The sequence below is a fragment of the Coffea eugenioides genome, chromosome 4 (genome assembly GCF_003713205.1).
Source record: "Coffea eugenioides isolate CCC68of chromosome 4, Ceug_1.0, whole genome shotgun sequence".
Taxonomy (NCBI): domain Eukaryota; kingdom Viridiplantae; phylum Streptophyta; class Magnoliopsida; order Gentianales; family Rubiaceae; genus Coffea; species Coffea eugenioides.
The window spans coordinates 10,093,688-10,115,528 of NC_040038.1; the positions used below are offsets into that span (position 1 = coordinate 10,093,688).

The window sequence follows — 21,841 nt, forward strand, 5'->3', positions numbered from 1 at the left end:
AAGTGTAGATGTGTTTAGATTAGTGTCACTCTCAGGTAGGGATTATCATATGCCTGTATAATGTACCAGCGTACTAGATACGGTGTTGTAACTTGCATGGTGCCGTGCCATCAATATAGGGAATAGGAATTTGGATGCTAGCGTGAGTTGTGTATGCTAGCCAGCGATCAAGGCACACACGCTCGATATGGGGTGCAAATAATAATAGTTATTTGTAAAATTTTTCTTGTACATTAGGCCAAATATGTAATTTGGTTTTACACTAGGAAAGTTAATCTGTTAGTAAAAACTTTTTCAAAGTTTTTTTTTTCCTCCCAAATATGTCGATCGGTTTTATATTATTATGAAAGCTAATTTGATGGAGAGTTTGTTGAGCACTAGAATTTATTTAGAATGTAAAGATAAGTAGTTATTTGGTAGTTACTCGCACTCAGGGATAGTAATCAACATACCTTCAGTTTCTCAAACTAAAAAGAGAAGGTCAGACTAAAAAATGAATTTCTGTTTTATACTATTGTTGAAAATGAGATCATTTTCCTTTTGGTAATCCCTGATAAATTATTTTCATATGTATATATAGAAGTTTAAACTATCTCATAAATGATCATTGAATTATAGAGGTAACATAACTTCCTAGGAATTTGCTCACTTGCTCTACAAACTCTTCACCCCAATTTGTTTGTGAAATCTTATAATAGGATCCCCTCAACTCTTAACCCATGGATGTACATGTTCAGGGTTACCATTTTTTTTAAAATTTTTTGGGGTTTATAACATTAAACACCTCCATGATTTAGATTCAATTGTACTGAAATTAATTGCATGTCGCTTTGTCCCCAAGAGTAATGATCAAGCATTATTGGTTAAAATTTTGGGTTGAAAATATGATAAAAAGTCTTACATGCAGTATAGTAATTAGTGCATGGACAACATACTTTTCTTTTTTTCTTTCCAATTTGTTATATTACTAGTTTCTCTCATATTCTATTTGTTAGTATTGCTTAGAATATATATATCTATATATTGTAAATCACTCTATGTCGTTCTCTTATTCTTTATAAAATAATTATTTATGTTAGTTTGTTAATTTCATTTTCAAAAGTTGATTCTCCATATAATTTCGTAACTGTATGATGTGTCAAAATTGTAATGTATAGGTTAACTAGTAACTAATATGTTCACTGGGGCATAAGTTATAAAGTAATTGATAATTAATGTCAATTTTTTATTTTTTCTTAGGATAATGTTGATTTCATTCACTAAGGTTCTTCTTAAAAGACTTGAAAAGAACATAAATTAAATTCTTTCTTTGCGTTTCACGTTCTTTTCTTTTCTTTTATTTTCTCGAAAATAGATATCCTTCCATTGGAAGTTCAATTGAGAGCACATCTAATCAAGTAGCCAACTTAATTACATAGCTATGAATAATTTGTTTAACATAAAAATAACAATTATGTATAATACACAACAAATAAATTAAGGTACAAAAAATATTGTGAATTTGATGATATTTCTTGTGAATTGATAGTGCATCTCATAAACTTGGTCAATTTTATTAATTTTCTAATAAACTAGAACATAAAAAAGTAAACCAAGAAAATTCAAAAGCAAAACATTTCACTTCTAATTTGTTAGAACTCTTAATATGTGTTCGTATCACTGGGAGATATCAGCATACCAATTAATCCAAAGGAGATGAATGAATCAATTGTTTGGATAGGGTATTATTTGAAATATTATTTGGAATAATTACTGTAGCACTTTTTGTGATGTGATGTATGTGAGATAAAAAGGTAATTGGGAAGATAAAAAGTTGTATTGAAAATTGTAATGGTGATGTCAGCAAATATATTTGGCCAAATAATCTACTGTCCAAACAAAATGGGATGAATGGACACTCAATCACGTTGTTAATTTCATAATGAAATAGATTTCTGTGCAATTTTAACAAGTACCAAAAGGGAAGAAAATAGTAGCCGCCCAAATGAGAAACAAAAAAAAAAACGAATAAAAAGGATTAGGATGGATTGGAATTCCCATTTTACCCTCCTAATTCTGCATATTTACAATTAGAGGACCAATTTCGTTGGGTTCTGATAATTGTATTTATTTCTTAACCTTAAATAGGAAATAACCACTTAAGTGGACTTCTCATCCATAATTGATCGACAAGTAACGGCGGCGCGCTCTATTAATCATCAATTAGCAATGGTAGTGATGCACACGATTTGAATTGAGTCATTGATCAACAAGTAATGGCACAAAAATAAAAATAAAAAATAGTAATAGTGGGAAAACTCTAAAAGCTTTCTCCTTACTTACAAGTGCTACATAGACTCTAATAATAGCTCCAAGTACTGCACTTTAACATGTTATTACATGAATATGTTTTTTTGCGCCACTGCCCATTTGGTCCAGTGGTCATCACCATTAAAGGTGATGCTGGAGGTCAGGGTTCAATCCTTGCCTCCCACAAATTTGCCACAATTTGTGACGGTCTTAATTGACCTTCATCGATGGAATCTGTACTCACATCGAACCCCCTCCCCTTCCCCTTAAACTAGACTAGATTAGGTTATAGGACATCTATCGTTTCGACAAAAAAAAAAAGAATATGTTTATTTGCCCTCGCTTTTTGGCTAATTGCTCTGATTGTTGCCCAAAACAAAAAAGTCCGAACACGAATGTTGTTCTGATAATACAGTGGTATAAAATCATGCCTATCTGATGGTTGAGTCAGCTTGGTAGGCAAAAGAATTTTTTTTTTTTTTTAAAGTTTGGCTGGCGGGCTGACTTGCCCGGCAGCTATTGGAAATTTTGAAAAAAAAAATGTTGCAGGCTGTCCAGCTTAACTATTAAAAAAAATATATAGCCCGGCACCAGTGGAAATTTGCCTAGAAAGTTGCAGGCTGTCTCCAATCACTAAAATAACGTTTGCTATGGATGTAAAGAGCAATGAAATCATCAAGGCAAGAAATTATGAATCATAGATTAGCATATTGGTGAACCAGGGCACTATATTCTAAAAACTTATGCTGCCGGGCTGATTACGCCCGGTAGTCTTTTTGGTTAAAATTTTTTTAAAGTTGAAATTTAAGAAAAAGGTCCAGATAAATTTGCTAAATCAATTATTTTTATTTTACGTTAAACCCTAAAAAAAAGTTTTAGATAAAAAAAACCTCATTTAATTTACAAGAAGATGCATTTCCCAAATCTTTGAAAAATAATCGTTGAAATTATTATGTATAAAATTTGGCTTTATATTTTTTATAAGATATATAGAAAATTGATATTTACCTAAATAAAATATCCAAATAAATTATTATTTGGCAGTGGATTGTTATAAGAATAAAGGTAAAAATAAATATGATAGTGGGTAGTTAAGTATAAAAAGTAATTTTTGATGTAAACTATAATTTTATAAATATAAACTTATTGTGCAATATAAAAATGAAAAGGCAACAAATAGAAAAGAAGAAAAATTTGATAACGTGAAATGGTGAAATATATTTGTACTTCACTAATTTCACCAATCTCAATTTCAAGGGGCAGCTGCCCTAAATGAACTAATGCAAGTTTTGCTTTGGTTGATATTGTCGCATGAGGATCAACTTATTTGATGTATCTTTGTTGTGTAAATTATCAAATTATTTATTTATCACATTTTCTGATAGTAAAAGTAATAGAGTCTGCCATTTTGTGCCAAGATGATCTACTAGCCAGACTCTTAATTGGCTTGAACGATCTAACTCAAGGATTTCAATATGTATTTGGATAAAATAAATTGTTGATAAAATTTTGTGTCTAATCTATAATTTGAGCGTGCATTTATTGTGCATGAATTCTTAAAAGAAAAGAAAAGAAAAGGAAAGGAGCAAGTGAACCCCAACTACGGCCAGCAAAAGTTTTTAATTAAATTGTTTCGAATTTTTTTTTCGACAATAATCTGAGCAATTAGTCCGCTTTTTTCTACTGCGTTACCCATAGCACATTACAATATTATAAGAATAAACTTCTTTGCCGCTTGTTCGTGACCACTCCATCACCAGTAGCACTTTACCCTAGAAAAGGCAAATTTTCAATCTTCTCAACTCACCTCAGTAGCCATTGTTCTCATCCCCTGTCCCGTCTTGTCCAAAAAACTCCCAAAAATTTGACTTCCCATGCTCAGTAGCCATTATTGTTCTCAAACCCTTCAAAGTCCAAAAAACTCCCAAAAATTTGACTTCCCATGCTCTTGAAAGTGAAAGTGAATGGACCAACAAAGATTTTACGGATTTCATGGACTTTCTCTTAGATGTTAAAATCACCTGAAATTGGACAATAGGGGTTACAAGTCTAGATGTTATTAATTCTTTGAGGAAACAGTGTGCTATAAGTTTAAGTTTTGCGTGATAAATTCAGCAGTGTCATTTAATCAATTCATATATTTTACTTTTAATTATAAAAGAATATTTTAACACGTTAAAATCTAAACTCATTAAATTTAAATATTGTATTAAATTATCAAATAAAACCTTGATTTAATTACTACTAGTGGTCATAATCATATTATTGGTTTTTCCTAAAAAAAAAGAAGAGAGAGAGAGAGGAGGGTCATATTGCTTTTAAGAGGTGTCTGATTAGACATTTGGGAAAAAAAAAAAAGATTTTGTTTTTTATTTGTCAGGAAGCAGTAATTGGCAAACAGGAAAGGGCACTGATTGACAGTGCCGCACTCATCAGTGATCACCAATGTCCATAAAAATTTCATCAATCTCAAAAGAAATCCAACGGCTAAGAATCCATCTCAGAGCACGGGTGAAACCGACCGACTTAACTCATCAGAATCTTTGAATCTCCCACTTTTCTAGTCTGACTCTAACTCACTTTTTTGTATTAATAATAAATACTACTAGTACTAGTTTGGTACTACTTTCCCACCCTTATTCAAAGGTCCGCTCTTTCACGGTTCTTATTATCGAGAAAAGCAGAGAAAAAGGTTTCCCCCAAAAAAGGCCATGGCCGAAAAGAAAATTTCCCCGAAAATTAAATCAGAAATTCTCGAAGAAATCTCGCCGAAGCCTTCGACGGAGGCGGTGGTTTATGGGCAGACGGCTTCCGTAATTGATCTCAGTAGTAGTAGTAGTGATTCAGATTCCGATGACTTGCCGCTTTCAGATGATGACGTGGCGGGAGACAATTCGAGGCCGAAGAAGAAGAAGAAGAAGGTGGACGGGTCGACTGCGAATGTGAAATTGCCGCTAGGGTTTCTTGATCCTTTACCAACTAAGGAAACGAGGTTGTCTTCATCATCACCGGCACCGTTGGCTGTGCATGTGCCGGGGGATGATGCTCTTTTAGCCTTGCCGGCGCCGAAGGGAAATGCGGCGGTGAGTTTGCAGTGTAATGCTAAGCAGTTTTGGAAGGCTGGAGACTATGAAGGAGCTCCTTCCGGTGATTGGGACTCATCTTTCGGTTAGTACTGTATTGTTGATTGGTTTTTCCTTTTACTATTTTCCTCATTTCTTTTCTTTTCGAAAAAGTTGTTCTCTTTTGCATTCATTGAGGCCCACAAGTGTTTGACGGTTTATGTTTTCATTTTGGTTTTTGCACGGAAGATTAATTTCATCATGCATGAAATAGAGTGAGGTAAGTTAAATACAGATGGCACATGCAAAGTTTGATTTGGATCAGATTTTGCAATTTGAGTTTGGGAAAATGGTAGTGCGGTTGTTGGAGCATAAGCTGAAATGTCTATCAGGAGCTGTAGTTCTACATATTGTTGTTGCATGTTTTCAATTGTGGCCTTTTGTTCCCTAAATTGGTTTTCTGTGACTTGAGTCTTGTTTGTGTCTTTTAAATATGTAATCAGGTTAACTAAATTTGAAAGGTATCTTTATAGTTCAAATGGTGTCGAAAGATGCTGTGTGCAATTGGCCATTCAGTTCTCGCTATTGATTACATTATGTTCTTCGTGCATATTGCTTGGATATGCATATTTTGTTTGCTTCTCCTTAGATCAGGTTAAGCATTTAGCTAGATTAAAGATCATTTTCCAGAGCTTTATGCATAAGTAATGCATCTTTGTGGGCATGTGTTTGTAAAATTTCAATTGCTATCTGATTAAACCGCCCAAGTTTTCTTCTTTTTTCTTAAATTAAGTTGATTTTGAATATTGGAAAGAAAAAGTGTAACAGTAGGAGTTTGCCTTAGACCCCTACTTAGTCATGCTATTGCTGTCTGGTTCAGTGCCCTGTTTTCATTTCCTTTATGTTGATTCTGACAAAAATAGGGAAAAAAAAGGTGCAAAAAACTGTGGCATTGGGAGTTTTGCTTGGACCCTTCGTTAATGATAAATGTAATAAGAAAATTCGAGGAGGGGGGTTTCACATTTTTCTACATGCATTTTTATCTATTTTGTTTAGTTTTCAGTTTATGTGTGCAATGGTTGAAAATTTCCATCAAACTAATGTCGTGTCTCACATTAGTTAATGTGCTTCATATAGAGCAACTCATCTTATCTTACTGGACACCAAAGTGAATTGTATCTGTTGAATGTACCAAGTGACTGCTGCTTTGCAATCAATACTTGGTGTAAGGTGAAGTCTGCTTCAGTACTGATTTGTTCATTGTACCATCATTGTGACAAGTTTGCTTTGAGAAGCATGTTGGTGTTTACTAGCAGTAGAATTATGCTAATAGCGGATAGTGACATACTGAACTAAAACCTTGGTGTTATTGTGATTTACTAATGTTTGAACATTCTGGTACTATGATGATACGAGAATGTGCATTAGTTCAAACACTATATGCATCTTTTCTTGTTTGAACTCTAATTTTTAGGTCACACTTGATTGAGCACATGCTAAACTAATTCTTGTGCACAGGAGGGATGGATCACGTGAGGGTTCATCCCAGATTCCTGCATTCAAATGCCACAAGTCATAAGTGGGTCCTTGGAGGTAAGTCGTTATGTTATTATAAGGAGTCTGGACAGGAGAACAAGAATAGTTTTGTATTTCTTGCCTTATTTCTTAATTGGTAAATATGTTTTGCAGCATTTGCAGAGCTCTTGGACAACTCACTTGATGAGGTATTTTTTCCCCACCACCACTTTCTTGTTTGTTAATCATGGATGCAGCATATAGTCTATCATGAAGACTGCTATGTTCTAATTGTTATTCAAATTTTTTTTATTCCTCTTTATTGTGTATTAGGTCTGCAATGGATCAACATATGTTAACATAGATATGATTGAAAACAAGAAAGATGGGAACAGAATGTTGCTGATTGAAGGTATTCACTCTGTTTCTAAGATTTTATTCGTAATGTCTCTTTATGGCATTGAAGCCATATTATCATGCAGCTTTTTCTTCTGTATTTCATGCAGCTAGAATTTTTAATCTAGTATACATTCTGTTCTTAAAACATGATAAAGCTAACTTGATTGAAATCCAATTGTGGCTAGTGGCACATTCTTGATTTTTTATCCAGGGTAAAGAACTGGAGTAGGCCTGCTAGCCATGCCTCTAGTGGTCTTATTTAGAGTCCTGTACAAACTAACAAATTGTTTGCTTGCTTTCCTCCTTATTTTATTGGACAGTAGTTGATGTCTGTATCCTAATTGCGTTTCTCCATCTGTTAGTGTTCGTAAAGGGGACACAATTTATAAAGTTTTGGTTGTTGCCTCTTGACTTTGTATGAAAGCGTTGCTTTTTGAATAATTTCAATTTCCCCATTTTTCTCTTGTCCCTTTTCGATGCCTAATCTTTCTAAAAAGTTTGTTGGTGAAATAAAAATTTTGTTTCAATTGGCTGTAGATAATGGTGGGGGCATGAATCCTGATAAAATGCGTCAATGCATGTCACTTGGGTATTCGGCGAAGAGCAAAATAGCTGATACTATTGGGCAGTGTAAGTCCTACTTGAGATCTCTTTTGTTTCAAATTCTGGTTGGTTTATCACTTCAACGTGTTTAGCTCTATTTGACCTTTTATCTTATCATCAGATGGAAATGGCTTTAAGACTAGTACAATGAGGCTTGGAGCTGATGTTATTGTTTTCTCACGGTCTCGTGGCAAAGAAGGAAATAGGTTCGTAGTCAATCTGTAATAAAATTTTCTATGATTTTTACCTGGTTATTAATGTTCATGGTCTGATTAAGTCTATATCGGCCTCAATCTCATTTGGGCACTATCCAGTCAAATCTTTTCTCTACCATGAATTCTTGGTTTGGCTCACCGAATGTATGTTGGTGGCATGTATCAGGATGTGGAGATGTAGTTTGAGATGTTGTTCAATTGCTTAAACTAACTCGACTGTTATCCTCTTAATTCTCTATTAATACCTTGGCTTTACGTTTCTGTCTTCAGGTCCACACAAAGCATTGGTTTATTGTCCTACACATTTTTGAGAGGCACAGGAAAGGAAGATATTGTAGTTCCCATGGTATGATGCTGTTCTTTTATGTGTTGTCTAAATAAGTGCTTATAATTCACATTTATCAAATGTTGACCATATGTGGAGTTTTATGCTGTTAGAGAGGAGAGTGGTTGACTTCCATGCACTTAAATGTGTCACCAGTACTTTGGAATGTGTGCTTTTCAGTAGGACACATACGTGCAAATAAGGCTGCTGCAAGTACTGGACCTAGAACCTTTAGCTACCATGATCTCCTATTTCATCACAACTTTACGTTGGCATTTAAATAACAGACAAAACAGATGGTATTTGTGCATTTCTATAAGTTGCTAAAATTCTTTCATTATGACCTTTTCAAAAGCTTCAGTGTTTGAATGGTGATTTTAATTTTAGTGCTGAAAAATGAGAACCTTATTCCTATGAGTAGGGAAAATAGAAGAAGCAAATTTTATTTGCTTTTTTTTGCTGTGAAAATTTAAGAAACAAAAGAACAGGGAATACTTCGATTATCTCCACACCATTTATTCTACTTGTTTACCTGTGGAAAATATTCCAGTTACTTGTGATACAACAATATTAATTGTCCTGACCAAGCTTGAAAGCTGAATCCTTATTCATTGATCCTGAATCTGCATGCATTCAGTCCAGTTTTGCCCTTAGCATGTTTATTGTTGAAATGTCAGGAAATTGGACACTCTGATTTGGATGACTGAAGTCCGTGCCATGTTTAGTTTGGGTTTTTTTTTCCTTATAATCTTTTGGTCTTTGCTGAGGATCTCTTCTTTGTGGGAAAATTATGAGGTCTGAAAAATAGAGATGAGGCAGTTATTTACCTCTTAGTAGTTCCAAATGAAAGATAATGTGTGTTTTTTTAAATAATTATTTTACATTTTTAATGTTATTCCTGTGTCTATAGTTGGCTCAGGTTGGTGTGCTCTAGTTTGCTGCATTAGGCATTTCAATTCAACTTTCTTGTTGGAATGAGCCACTTAAGAAACCTCCTCCTAGATATTTTCATGTGCATTTCTTGTGATGATTAATCTCGACTGTTTGTAGGAGTTCCTTTTCTTTGTTCATGCTCTCATGGTGATAGTTGTTTCATTGCATGATATCAAAAGCTTGATTATGAAAGAAGAGGCCAAGCGTGGGACAAGATAATAAGATCATCTGCCGCTGATTGGAGTAGGAATGTAGATACTATAGTGAAGTGGTCTCCTTTTTCAAGTGAAGCAGATCTTCTTCAACAGGTGATTTTCCTTGCTTATCCTTCTAAATGTTTTGGCTATCATGGAGAAAATTTTTTCCATTCAAGTTTTGTCAAAAAATTAGGATTTAACTAGCAGGAATATACGGCAGTAACATTGGAGTTCCTCAAGGAATTAATTTAATTACTTTGTCCTCTATTACTTTTGGAATTTACTTTCTTGATTGATCTGCTCTAGGAGAACTTCAGGTAGACTATAACTTGTTATTAAGGAGGATAATAAGAATTTGATGCTACGAGATGTTAATGTAGCTTCTTTTGAATAAGGTTCGGTCTTTGGCCAATACTGGATTTACCATGTTACAAGACAGTCCATGAAAGAATAATTTTTTCCTATATAAATATACTTGGGAATTAAAAGCTTGTCTTTGATCTTGGACAATAATTGAACATTTGATAGAATGTGCTCTAAGTATACTTTTTATGTTAAAAGGGGAAAAAAATCATTGAACATGAAATGATCTCAGGAAGCTCTTAAAAATCACTGAATTCTGCAAAAGCATCTGGTCATGAAAGTACAATAGGAGATCTACAGATCACCTGAAGAGAAATCCCAAAAATTAAAAGATGTTATATTTCTGAGTGGCAGTGATGGTATTAAGGACAAGCACAAGTTTGAAGAGTAACATTATGTTGGTTAATATTTCAGTATTTAACTAGAAAGGTGATCGTCAGACACATTAGGTACTCTTTTAAGTGTAAAGCTCAAAGAAAAAACTTATATCTGTCACCTCTACATAAACTTTTGTATTGCACTATCCAAAGATGAAACTGAATCATTTCTCATGGGCAGTATTCTTTCTCTGAGGCTGGAAATTAAGATTCTTTGTAGTATTCTTTTTATATCCAGGGAAGATTGGTTTGAATTGATATTAGCTCTTTCTTTGTGCTTTCTTCGATTCTTTTTCCCCTCTTATCAGTAAATGGACTCCAATGTGTTTTCCTTTTTGACCTTCAATTTTGTAGTTTAATTGGATGAAAGATCATGGCACTCGAATATTCATATACAATCTTTGGGAGGATGACCAAGGACTTTTAGAACTTGACTTCGATGCTGATCCCCACGTATGCCCTTTACATCTTTGTCCTTGAGTTTTTTCCCCTTTTTCTAGAAGGCCTGATTATTGAATATGTTATTTTGTTGAAGTGTTGCTGGTTAATCTATTTTTTCATTATAACGTAGGATATTCAAATTAGAGGCGTTAACAGGGATGAGAAGAATATACAAATGGCTCAACAGCATCCCAACTCCAGGCACTTCTTGACCTATCGACATTCATTAAGGGTAATTTTGGGATTCTACTAATCATTCTTTTACTAATATTTTTGTGTGCTGAGACACAGGTTATCTGGGTTCTTATTTTCTTTTTAAGTCAGCAGTGATGTAGTCATAGTTGTTGCTATTCCATTTTTGCGTCTCAATGGCTTTGCCCTTCTGCTAATTTTGGTGTTTTAATTTCACAGCTACTTTTGCCATATTTGCAATTCAGAGGCCTACTCTTTGTATTTATATGGAGTGTCCTAAAATTGGATGTAACTAATTAGTTATTTTCCTTCGTGCCTTCTTTAATGGATCCTTTCAGTGATTGAGACTTGCTTTTAGTTTGTATCTGATTGTTTGGTTGAAACATGTACTGGTACAATATCCTTGGGGAGCCCCCTGTCAAATTACTACTACATCTTGTTTTGTAATTAGCATTGCATCTTAGTTGGGTTAGTAAGAGAACTAATCTTGGATGGAGAATCTGTATTTTCCTTTATTTCTTGATCCTTTGCTTTGGGTTTAACTGTGAAACTTGAAGCTGTAGAAAGCCTGAGTTGTTTTGGAGGTTGTGTTTCCAATACCCATTCCTATTGCCAGGATAAGCTGATCTTTTGTAAACTTTAGCTAAGCAAGCTGTCTGTCGGTGATAGGGCAATATCAACCATACTATGGTATGTCTTATGGTGTCTAATAAGGATCTGCAAATTTGAATGATCTCATCCATGGTATTATAGCTTTATCTGACGTAGATAAAGATAGTCATTTAGCATGACTAGAAGAGTCACTTGGATAGAGAACTTTCATGCTGGCTTTGTGCTGCATTTCAATGACCAAACTGAGCTAGTAAAACTGGCAAAGATTATTTTGCGCTGGATATTTAGTTGGTTGATTCTTGTATCTGGAAAGAATGGTGAAATGCAATGTCTTGCCCGCCGACGTAATGGAACCACTATAAAAGTTATAATGATGTTTTTATGCTTCATAATGCTGTTTGAGATGTGGAAATGCTGCTTTGCTTGTAGTAGTATTCTCTAGAGCGCTTTCTTGTCTTCTTGTACTAGAATTCCGTACTTCCTAATCTGATCATTTATCTTTATTGCTTCTTTAAATTCCAGAGTTATGCATCAATACTCTATCTTAGGATTCCACCTGGTTTCCGGATTATTCTCCGTGGCAAAGATGTTGAGCATCACAACATAGTGAATGATATGATGATGACCAAGGAGGTTACTTATCGCCCACAGGCTGGTGTAGATGGGATCCCAAGAGATGTCAATGTAATGTTCATCAATGAATGAATGAACTTTTTTATTTTGTTTTTACTTTTTTAATGTCTGGTTTAGGATTCCACTTATTTTCCTGTTTGATTATTAGATGGTTGCCATTGTCAATATTGGATTTGTGAAGGATGCCAATGCTCACATTGATGTTCAAGGATTCAATGTTTATCACAAAAATAGACTTATCAAGGTATATTGCTCATGTTAATAATTTAATATTGACAAGCTTGACTGAGTTCTATTGTGCTTGAATTTTTGTAAATTGGATTTTGTCATCTTAATTCTACATGCTTTCTGTTGGGCACTAGAATTTCTTTTATGTATTTGTTGAATTATTTAAGCTGGTTGTTCATCTTGTAGTCTCGGATAATTTTCAACTGCAGTCACATATACGATATATTGGACTCCTTTAATTAATATGCTACATGGAATGATTTATTTTAACTTGCTGTGTTGAGCATGAGTGTTATCTGACCTTAGATATTGTACTCATGTGTTACTGGATCTGCTATTTGAAACTCGTATATCTGGCATAGCCATTTTGGAGAGTTTGGCATCCTCCTGGAAGTGATGGCCGTGGAGTCATAGGTATGAAGCTGAGCCTCTGAGAGTTAAGTACTCTTGTCTTTTATTTTGCTTTTTAATTTGTTTTGTTCATACAGGGGTCTTGGAAGCAAATTTTGTTGAACCAGCTCATGATAAGCAGGGGTTTGAGCGTACGACAGTTCTTTCAAGGCTTGAAAAGAAATTAGTAGAAATGCAAAAGCACTACTGGTTTGTTCTCGTGGATTATGTTCTTCTAGTCCCTACATTCCTTGCTTACCCCTTCTTGGACTCTGAAACTCTCTAGTCTTTCAGGACTAGCAACTGTCACAAGATTGGCTATGCTCCGCGACGTAGTAAAAAATCAGCTAATGAGGAAGGTAAGCTTGATGGCCCATGTGCTGATTTCTTTGGTTTCTTCACAGTTTGGGCAACATGCAGTTTGTCAGTAGTATATAATGAATGGGGAATTATATGAACGAGGGGAGGGCAGGGAAGGTAGGGGTTAGTGGGTAAAGAGGAAGAGTAACGCGCATTTTTAGGTTAATTTGACGTGTTTCTAGTTGTAACTGTCTCTGTTTTTTTGAATTCTTGGTCACTTAAGGCCTTCTAGCTAGATTTTTCTGACATTTTGTTATTTCTTCAGACAATTCTCCTGACTCTTCTCTAAAATATAAATCGGCAAAGAATGCTGAGATGAATGATAAGGCACCTGATTCAGGAAAGAGATCCTTGCGCTCTAACTCAGTGGACGTTAGTCAAAATGGGCATACAGAACAGGGGAATAATAGAAGTAGAACACCTGGAAAAAGATTGAGTTATTCTGAACGATCATCACCTGCTGCTGAGGATGTTAGTGATGATGATGGTCCAACTAATGTCCACAAGAGTCAAAGAAATGATTTTTCTCAAAAATCATCATCTACCAGGAAATTACATGGGAAACACAGCTCTCAAACCTGTTCAAGGTCAAGGTCTGCGATAGCTGGGCACAATTTCTCTAAAGGTGGAAAACCTGTTGGAATTACAACAGAGTTGGACTCTGAGGTATTCTCTCTGAGTAATCTCCTCTTTATATAGAGATAGCTTTAAAAAGAAGTCTCCTACCTCGCCTTGTATGACTCTGAAGTCCATTCATTTAAAGTTCTACCAATGTCAATTTAATGTGAGAACTTGTTCATTACCTGAGGCACATCCTTATGTTGAAAATAGTAGCTGTACTTAATGAACAAAGAACAGAAATAGGGAAAAAGAAAGATGATGTATTTTGCATAAGTGGAGTTTTGAGATGCTATTGGTCATGATCCTAGATGCACTGGTGGCTTGTAAAGCACTATTTTCTTGCCCTTTTCCTTCTATTGTTTTTACAACAGGGAAGGGTCTCTAAATCACTTGTTTGCTACATGTGAGTTAATGATGCACCAGGAAGTTGTGGAATGAATTTATTTTTGTGTTAACTAAGCAGCAGTCTTAGTGATTTTATCTGTTGTTGAACATTAATACTTAAGGAAATGCCACAAGAATGTAAGAGAGTCGTTGAATGATAAGTTACGAATTTGGACTGTGGATTGCTGTACTCTTTTGATCCCGATGAACTAACTGAAATACATTATAAAGTTTGATGAGGAAGTCTGTGATCTCTTGTTTGTTTTAAGTTGACATTGCTTTTGATGAAAAATCTCTGTTGCTCCTAAAGGCATTGTACCACATTATGGATATTTTTTTTCCTTTACCTGTTTCAAAGATTTGGGCAAGAAATGTCCCAATGCATGATTCATATGTGGAGATATTTCTGAAAATTATAGGTTAGTAATATTTTATTAGAGATCGTCTTTGAGGTAATATTTTGTTATACATTGAGTTTGTTTGGACACACAAAATTTGCAAGATTTATTTCAGATTTTGTTTTGCTTGCATCATACACACAATTCCCAATCACCTTTTTATCTCACATACATCACATCACAAAAAGTACTACAGTAACTGGATCAAATAAATCATCCAAATAAATTCTTATCCAAACAAACTCATTATCTTTTAAGATTGGGCAGTATCATCTTTTATCCATTATACAAGAGTTCTATGTGTTCTGTACTCATTTACACACATTGCTGCAAAAACTTAAATGCTTACGTGGTGTTATATTTGTCAATTTGGGGAAGATTGGTGTTCACAAGCAGGCAGTTTCTGATTCATATTTCTCGTGCCTGAAGTTTTACTTGCTGTATTAACTGCATGCAGTTTTAAAATCAGTTACTTATGGTGGAGGTGGGATGCTGAGTAAATGAAGCCATTGGTTAAAGCAAACAAATTTTTTGAACATTTGTCTCTTTATCTTTTTTCCTTAAAAACCAGTTGCTGGTTTGCATTTTGTGGGCTCCTGTAAATTTGGTTTTTTCTCTTGCTCTATATCTACCACTCAGGAAAGGGAGGGAAAAGAGAGAAGGAAATGGAATACCATGAACTACTGCATAATGCAATAGATCTTGCTTTCTGGTGGCACCTGATAAGAAAAAATGTTTAATAGTCTCTTCAGGGTGTTTTTTACTGTGTCACTATTCCTGTAACAGTGGCTTAACAAGCTACAATAGCAGTTTATTCTGGTATAGTGTAACTGCTTATGGTAGCTTGTCTCCAATGACTGGCTCTGATAAACTTGTGCATTAATGTTAATTGCCGGCTTGTTTGACTGGCAGAGTGAGGATGTTGGAAATGGATCCTCAGAGGTATTGGATCAGTTGAAAGAAGAAAATCATGTTTTGAAAGAAAGGTAGTCCTTCTATTCGAATTAATTATGAACCTTATTGTTTTGCCAGGGTTGAGAACTTAAATTTCTGACTGGTTTTTTTGTTAATTGTGCAGAATTGAAAGAAAAGAGGAAGAGATCTTAGGGGATCTACTAAAAGATTTAGATGAAGAAAAGAAGAGATGCAAGTCATTAGAAGCACAGGTAATTGTTTGTCTCATTCCTGTTTGTAGCGCTAAAAGTTGAAAGAGTTTTTTCATCAGTCCTGAAGATGTTCTATGGAGTTTAGATGTGTAAAGCGATTAAAAAATGGAATTCACATGTTGGGAGGCTGTATAATTTGTGTGGTGACTTTAGCAGCACAATATGTCCATTGCCGGATCTTAGGTTTTATTGCTGAATATTATCCACATATACTGTCAGCACTCAGTTTACTTTTTAGATGATTTATGGTAGATCTACATGATCATGCAATAAATCCTCCTAAATCTAAAATGTGAATGTGTCAAAGTTCTACAAGTCACATGTTTAATACATTGGCACTAATATATTAACTATATTTTCATTTGTTTTGGTCTCATGCCTGAACATGTTAATGTTTAAAACGCTCTGTTATATATTCTCTCTCACCTTTTTCTGCCACTGCTTGACAACTATTTGGTAGTTAAATAGTGTATTTTTTGTGCCCTCTACCTTTAGTTCTTAATGCTCTGTTACAATTGCAAGAGGTTTCAAAAAAGGGTGCGCTAACAAAGCAGAAACAACTTGTAAAGCGTTGTATATGTTGGATATGACAGATGAGTCTTTTAGTCTCTCGGTTGCTTGTTGCATCCTGCCTACTGCTAATGCAGTTCCTTTGCCATGTGTCACAGTTGGAGGGAGCAAAAGAAGAAATTCAAGAACTAAGGAAGGAACAAGAGAGTTTGATAGATATTTTCTCTGAGGAGAGGCAGCGTCGTGAAATTGAGGAGGAAAATTTGAGAAAGAAGTTGAAGGTTAATTTTCTCTTTTAATATGAAGATACGTCATCGTTTTATCTCATCTCTTGACCAATGAGGCTGAACTTCTTTGTCATTTGTGGGGTGCTGGGGGGGTTTTTTATTTTATTCTTGTGGCCTCATAAAAGAAACAACTCTAAAATTAATCAGCATAAAGTGTGGATTTGGGATTCACTGTTTGGCATTATTGGATAGAAAGAAAACAAAGGAATAAGATAGAAGTAATTGGATATCTAGTGGATAACATAATACCATCCAGGAGATGACAATTCTCTTTTCTCTACAGGATGCATCAAATACCATCCAAGATTTGCTTGACAAGGTGAGACTACTGGAGAAAACAAGGTCCATTTCAAATGGCAAACGGGAGCGTTGATTTGGATTAGTGATTCTTATGGATGCTGTAAAGATGCATTTGTAATTAGTGTATCTGTACTTAAACATTTTGTGTTTCTACCTCTATTAGTATATCTATCGTGTATCGTGATTCTGAGGGCTGCTATAGTTCAAAAAAACCACCTCCTTAAATCTCTCCTTTTGGGACCGGAAAAGAAAAAAAAAAAAACGAGAGACGGAGGAGGTCCTTTCTTTAAATGGAAAAAGGCTAAGTTGTCGTCATCAATTTTCACCCCCGATCCCCTTTTACCTGATAGATTTCGTTCATATGAAGAAATAACCAAACATCATGATGCGTGTGCGTCGTAGTTGAAAATTATATATGCACAAGGTTATCTGGTCTATGTAAGAAGGTACAAACTCTTGAGAAGATGTTGATTAGGCATCATGATCAGAGGCATCTGAATTCTTGGATATTTTTTTTATCTTTAGCTGGTAATGTGAATGTGAGGAATTGGAGAATAATAATGTAGAGTAATTCTACACTGAGTCCTGGACAATGTATTGAATATTGACATGAAGCGCGGTTGAAGAGGCTCACAGGACCTCTGAGTCTCGGTATAGTTTACTTAGCCTCTTGATGGAGTCCAAGTATGAAATTTGGAAGTTGAGGTAGGCTATGATGGTAGTCATTGCACATGGTACGTGTCAATGCGACACTTGAAATAAAAGTAACGGTAAAATCAACAATAGACGAGTACAGTATTATGAAAACTTTGAGCGAAAGACCTCTCTTGCGGTAGAATTGATATGCTCATGTACTGTCCGCTCAAAAGACTAGAGGCCTTGTTTGGACATCGTTGTTTTGTGCAGAAAATTTTTTACATTTTTTATAAACAAATTTCTCAATTATTTTTTTATTTTACATACATTAAATTATTATGGTATATATATATATATTTTATAAAAATAACAATTCAAACCGAATCTTAGACCATTGTACGGAAATTTGCAAGTGGTGGATCTTTATATATTCTACCTTGCCCCAAATTTTCACTCCCTCACCTACAGCGTTTTTTTCAAAGTGCAACTCGTTAATACATGGTTTATAGCTATTATGCCTCAAGGAACTCAGAGGCTTGCAGGCTCGTAGTTCATGATGACAAGAATCCTACATGCATAGATATGCATGCATATTAGGAAAAACTGCACAAATCATCCCTCACATATCACTGATGTTAAAATTTAGTCCCTCAGAATGAAAATGAACACTTTTAATTCCTAACAAATTAAAAATGATTAGCTTTGGTTCTTGATCACTTTTTCTTTCAAAATTTAGCCGAAACTAGTCATGAGCAAATCACGTGACCAATTTTTAAAGGATAAATGTGGTATATCAGTGTAACATTGACCGAAAATATAAGGGACTATCAATCCCTTTCTTTCCAAAACCCTAATTTCCCCATTTTTTTCCCCTTCAATTTCTTCAAAAAAATTATAGACCAAACAAGAAGGGGGGATATGGCAGATAAATTGGTTTATTTTCAATCAATTCACAGGCCTTAATGACCCTGATTCTTCCCTCATGGACCTCAAGCAAGCAATCTCAATTTGTTTCCCCCTCATCTCTAATCCCTTTGATGAGCCCACCACCGTTGATGATTCTCCTTTTACCTTCAACCCAGCGACCATCTCTTTCAATTCTAACACTGAGGAAGCAATAGTGGTCTTAACCACCATAGCAGCTGGAACAATGGGGCCCTCAGCTTGGCTTGGGAGGTTATGACACTTCGGTTCTCCATCATTTTTGGTAGTCTAGTGGTGCTGGACTCGGGATGTGGGCTACCTGGTTTGATACTATGGAAATGATGCTTGGTTTGACCATGAAGAAGAGTTCAACAAGAGTTCAAGATTACTAGTGGTGCTGTTTGGTTTGACCATGGAAATTGATGATCTTGCCCGAAGATTAATGGCAACATTGGAGATAGAAGACATATTATTGAAGTTGAAATTTCATGTAACATTTGTCCGGGGAATCTTGCCAAGGTTACTGTTGTTTTGCTTCATTTTCACTTATTGTTTATTTTGTAATTGAATATTGGAGTAAAATATTGTCAAACTTAAAACAATAATTTGAGATTTTAGTTGAGTTCTCAAATGTGTAGAACATGAATTACTTGTTCTTGTTAGAGTTTTTTTTGGTAAGTAATTCATAAATTACTTGTTGGACGATTTTTTTTTTTGCAAATCTGCTTTCTCTATGATGCAATTTTTTAGTATATAATGAGGTTCTAGTTTTGAGTTGGAAATTCCATTTAGTGCCTTTCTTAGATATCTAGGGTTTTTGAAAATTATAGGGAGGGTTTATTTATAATAAAGAGGTAAATGGAATTAGATATTTGTCCCAAAACCAATTTTTTTTGTTGCACAATCCATGTGTTTTTTCAAGGTATTTTTGGAAAATTTTAATATAAAAAAGTGATTAGCCAAATTTCTATAATGGTTAATTGAGATATAGGACATTTAGTCCCTTACATTTTTTGGTCAACATTACACTGATATGTCACATTTACCCTTTAAAAATTAGTCACGTGACCTGCTCGTGACTAGTTCTGGCTAAATTTCGAACGGAAAAGTAATCAAGGACCAAAGTTGATCATTTTTAATTTGTTAGAGACTAAAAGTAATCATTTTCATTCTGCGGGACTAAATTTTCACATCAATGATATGTGAGGGATGATTTGTGCAGTTTTCCCTGCATATTAATAATTAATTTTGTATATATTTATAAACTAATATCCTTGAATACAAACTATTTAGTTTGAATTGGAATATGAATTTCATTTGTCACATTTGTGATATATTTAAGAATGCTAATCTATACACTATCAGTGTATAGATTAATCTATATATTTATATAAAAAAAAGATAAATAAAAGAACAAAATTAAACTATTTGATCCATTCAATTAAGAGAGTATTTTAGAAACCTCCCCTGAGATTTTTTGCTAATCACACTTAACACCCCTCAATTTTCTGAAATCACACTTGGCGCCCTTGAAATGACAATCTCTGTAACATACTAGTCCTTTTATGTAAAAATAGTATTAAAAAATGTATTTAGGAGAGGGACTATAATATTCTTCTAATTTTTCCTTTTTACAAGTTGATTTTTGAATTTTAGAAGATGAAAATGAAAACAAATAGGACTGCAATATTTACTTAAAAATTGAAGGGTGTAAGTGCAATAACTGTTGAAATGTATATTTTTTATTGATTCATATGATCGTTTTAAGATCTATGCCAATGTTTTAGATAGAAAGGAAATAAGATTTTATTTGAATACCATTTGTTAACCAATTTTTCAAAAAAATTGTTTTTGATAATTGAATACCAACATTTAATAAGCATTTCTTTTCATGATTGCAACTGCATCCTACCTTTTCATTCACCAAATGAATGATTTTGGCCTATTTTTCCCTTACCTCTTCTGGATTAAACGAAATAACAAAAGAAATCAGAGTTAAAAAAAGATAGATTTTCTATGTTTAGATTGTCTGAATACCTCAAAACTTATCTTCGGTTGCATATGCAAAAAAAAAAAAAAAAAAGAGTGCTCAAAATGTGTGCAATTTTTGTGGCATTTTTGTTATTTTCTTTTTACATAATCGAACTTAAATTTTTTTCCTTTTTCTTGCCTTTTCCTGCATAAGAAGTATGAAAATGGCAGAAAAAGAATCAACTTGCTTTTATTTTCAACTTGTAATTTTCAAAAATCAACTTGCAAAAAGGGCAAATTTGAAAGAATATTTTAGTCTCTCTCCTAACTAAACATTTTTAATACTTACTATTTTTACAGAAAGGGGCTACCATGTTACAAAGGTTGTCATTGTCAAGGTGTTAAGTGTGATTTCGGAAACTCTAAGGGTGCTAGGTGTGATTAGTGGCAACCTCAATGGAGGTTTCTAAAATTATCCCTTTAATTACAGCAATTAGTCTGGACACACTACTATCACATATTTTTAGAAAATTACAAAATACTCCAATAATAGCTTCTACCACTACCCATTAATGAATTTACCTGGCTAGTTATCCCAAATATCTAATCATTGCCATTTGTCATGTGCCTTTGCCTCTGACGCACGTGTAAGCATCCTTTATCGCACCCCACGATACACGTCCATCGTCAATTTTTGTCATATTCGCCCATTCACATTTCACACTCCTTCCCCAGCTTAAAAGAAGAAATCTATCACCATAGTCATTGTCCCACGTGTAACATCCCCACCAACAGATGCAAAATTCCCCCACAGGAATATACTTCGCACCAAAACTGACCCTAGGCTGATAGCCTAATACCCCACTTTAATCCTTGCAGCATCCTTCTAGGTTTTCTCTGCCATTTTCAATTTTTTTAATTAAATCCTTGTAATATATATATATATATATGTATATATTATGGAGAATCAACAGTGATTTTTCACTCACTTTATAAACGTAGCGACAATGGCATTCAACCCTTACCATTAGTTGGTTTTGTTTTTGGATTTAATTGGTTTTAATCCTCGCTAATCAATAGAGGGATGACTAATTAGCTTTTGTAATAATTTATTTTTAGGTTGGTCACATACTTCTGCCGCATCATGTTGCTTAGCTACCTTGTTATTATTTTTAGACTCTCAAGTCTAAAACCAAAATTTAAAATATAACTAACATGCAAGATTTCTTATATTTAATAATAATTTTTTTATAAAAAAATCCATGGTCGGTAAGTCGTCGTGTTGTAAATATATTCTCATATTGATTCCCCATTTTTGGTCATGTAGATTGAATATTTAATCTGGCATTTCACAAGCCATGATTTTATGATATTTTTTTTTTATTCTAGAAAATATGAAACTTTTCTATTGTGTATATTAATTTTCTTCATATATATATATATATATAGGGTGAATGCATGTGTGTACTTCAAATTATATACACATTTTTTTGACCATTTCCTTCTAAAT

At 34.2% G+C, this 21,841-nt stretch overlaps 1 protein-coding gene across 1 annotated transcript; it reads left to right on the forward strand.

Annotated features, from left to right (window-relative positions):
- The first annotated feature begins 4,936 nt into the window (after nt 1-4,936).
- Nucleotides 4,937-17,119, forward strand: LOC113769518 (protein MICRORCHIDIA 7-like). The gene is made up of 20 exons (XM_027313982.1): nt 4,937-5,457; nt 6,870-6,944; nt 7,041-7,075; nt 7,200-7,278; nt 7,803-7,895; nt 7,990-8,074; nt 8,354-8,429; nt 9,521-9,649; nt 10,633-10,731; nt 10,850-10,951; nt 12,046-12,207; nt 12,305-12,400; nt 12,747-12,798; nt 12,873-12,984; nt 13,069-13,133; nt 13,400-13,800; nt 15,450-15,523; nt 15,616-15,703; nt 16,372-16,494; nt 16,784-17,119. Exons 1-20 carry the CDS (start codon nt 5,001-5,003, stop codon nt 16,871-16,873), a joined length of 2,493 nt encoding a protein of 830 aa, XP_027169783.1. The 5' UTR covers nt 4,937-5,000; the 3' UTR covers nt 16,874-17,119.
- The last annotated feature ends 4,722 nt before the right edge of the window (nt 17,120-21,841 follow it).

Coding starts and splice junctions, on each gene's coding strand:
- LOC113769518 (XM_027313982.1), top strand. CDS start 5,001: ATGGCCGAAAAGAAAATTTCCCCGAAAATTAAATCAGAAATTCTCGAA. Junction 9,650..10,632: donor AAGCAGATCTTCTTCAACAG/GTGATTTTCCTT, acceptor TCAATTTTGTAG/TTTAATTGGATGAAAGATCA. Junction 13,134..13,399: donor AAAATCAGCTAATGAGGAAG/GTAAGCTTGATG, acceptor TTATTTCTTCAG/ACAATTCTCCTGACTCTTCT.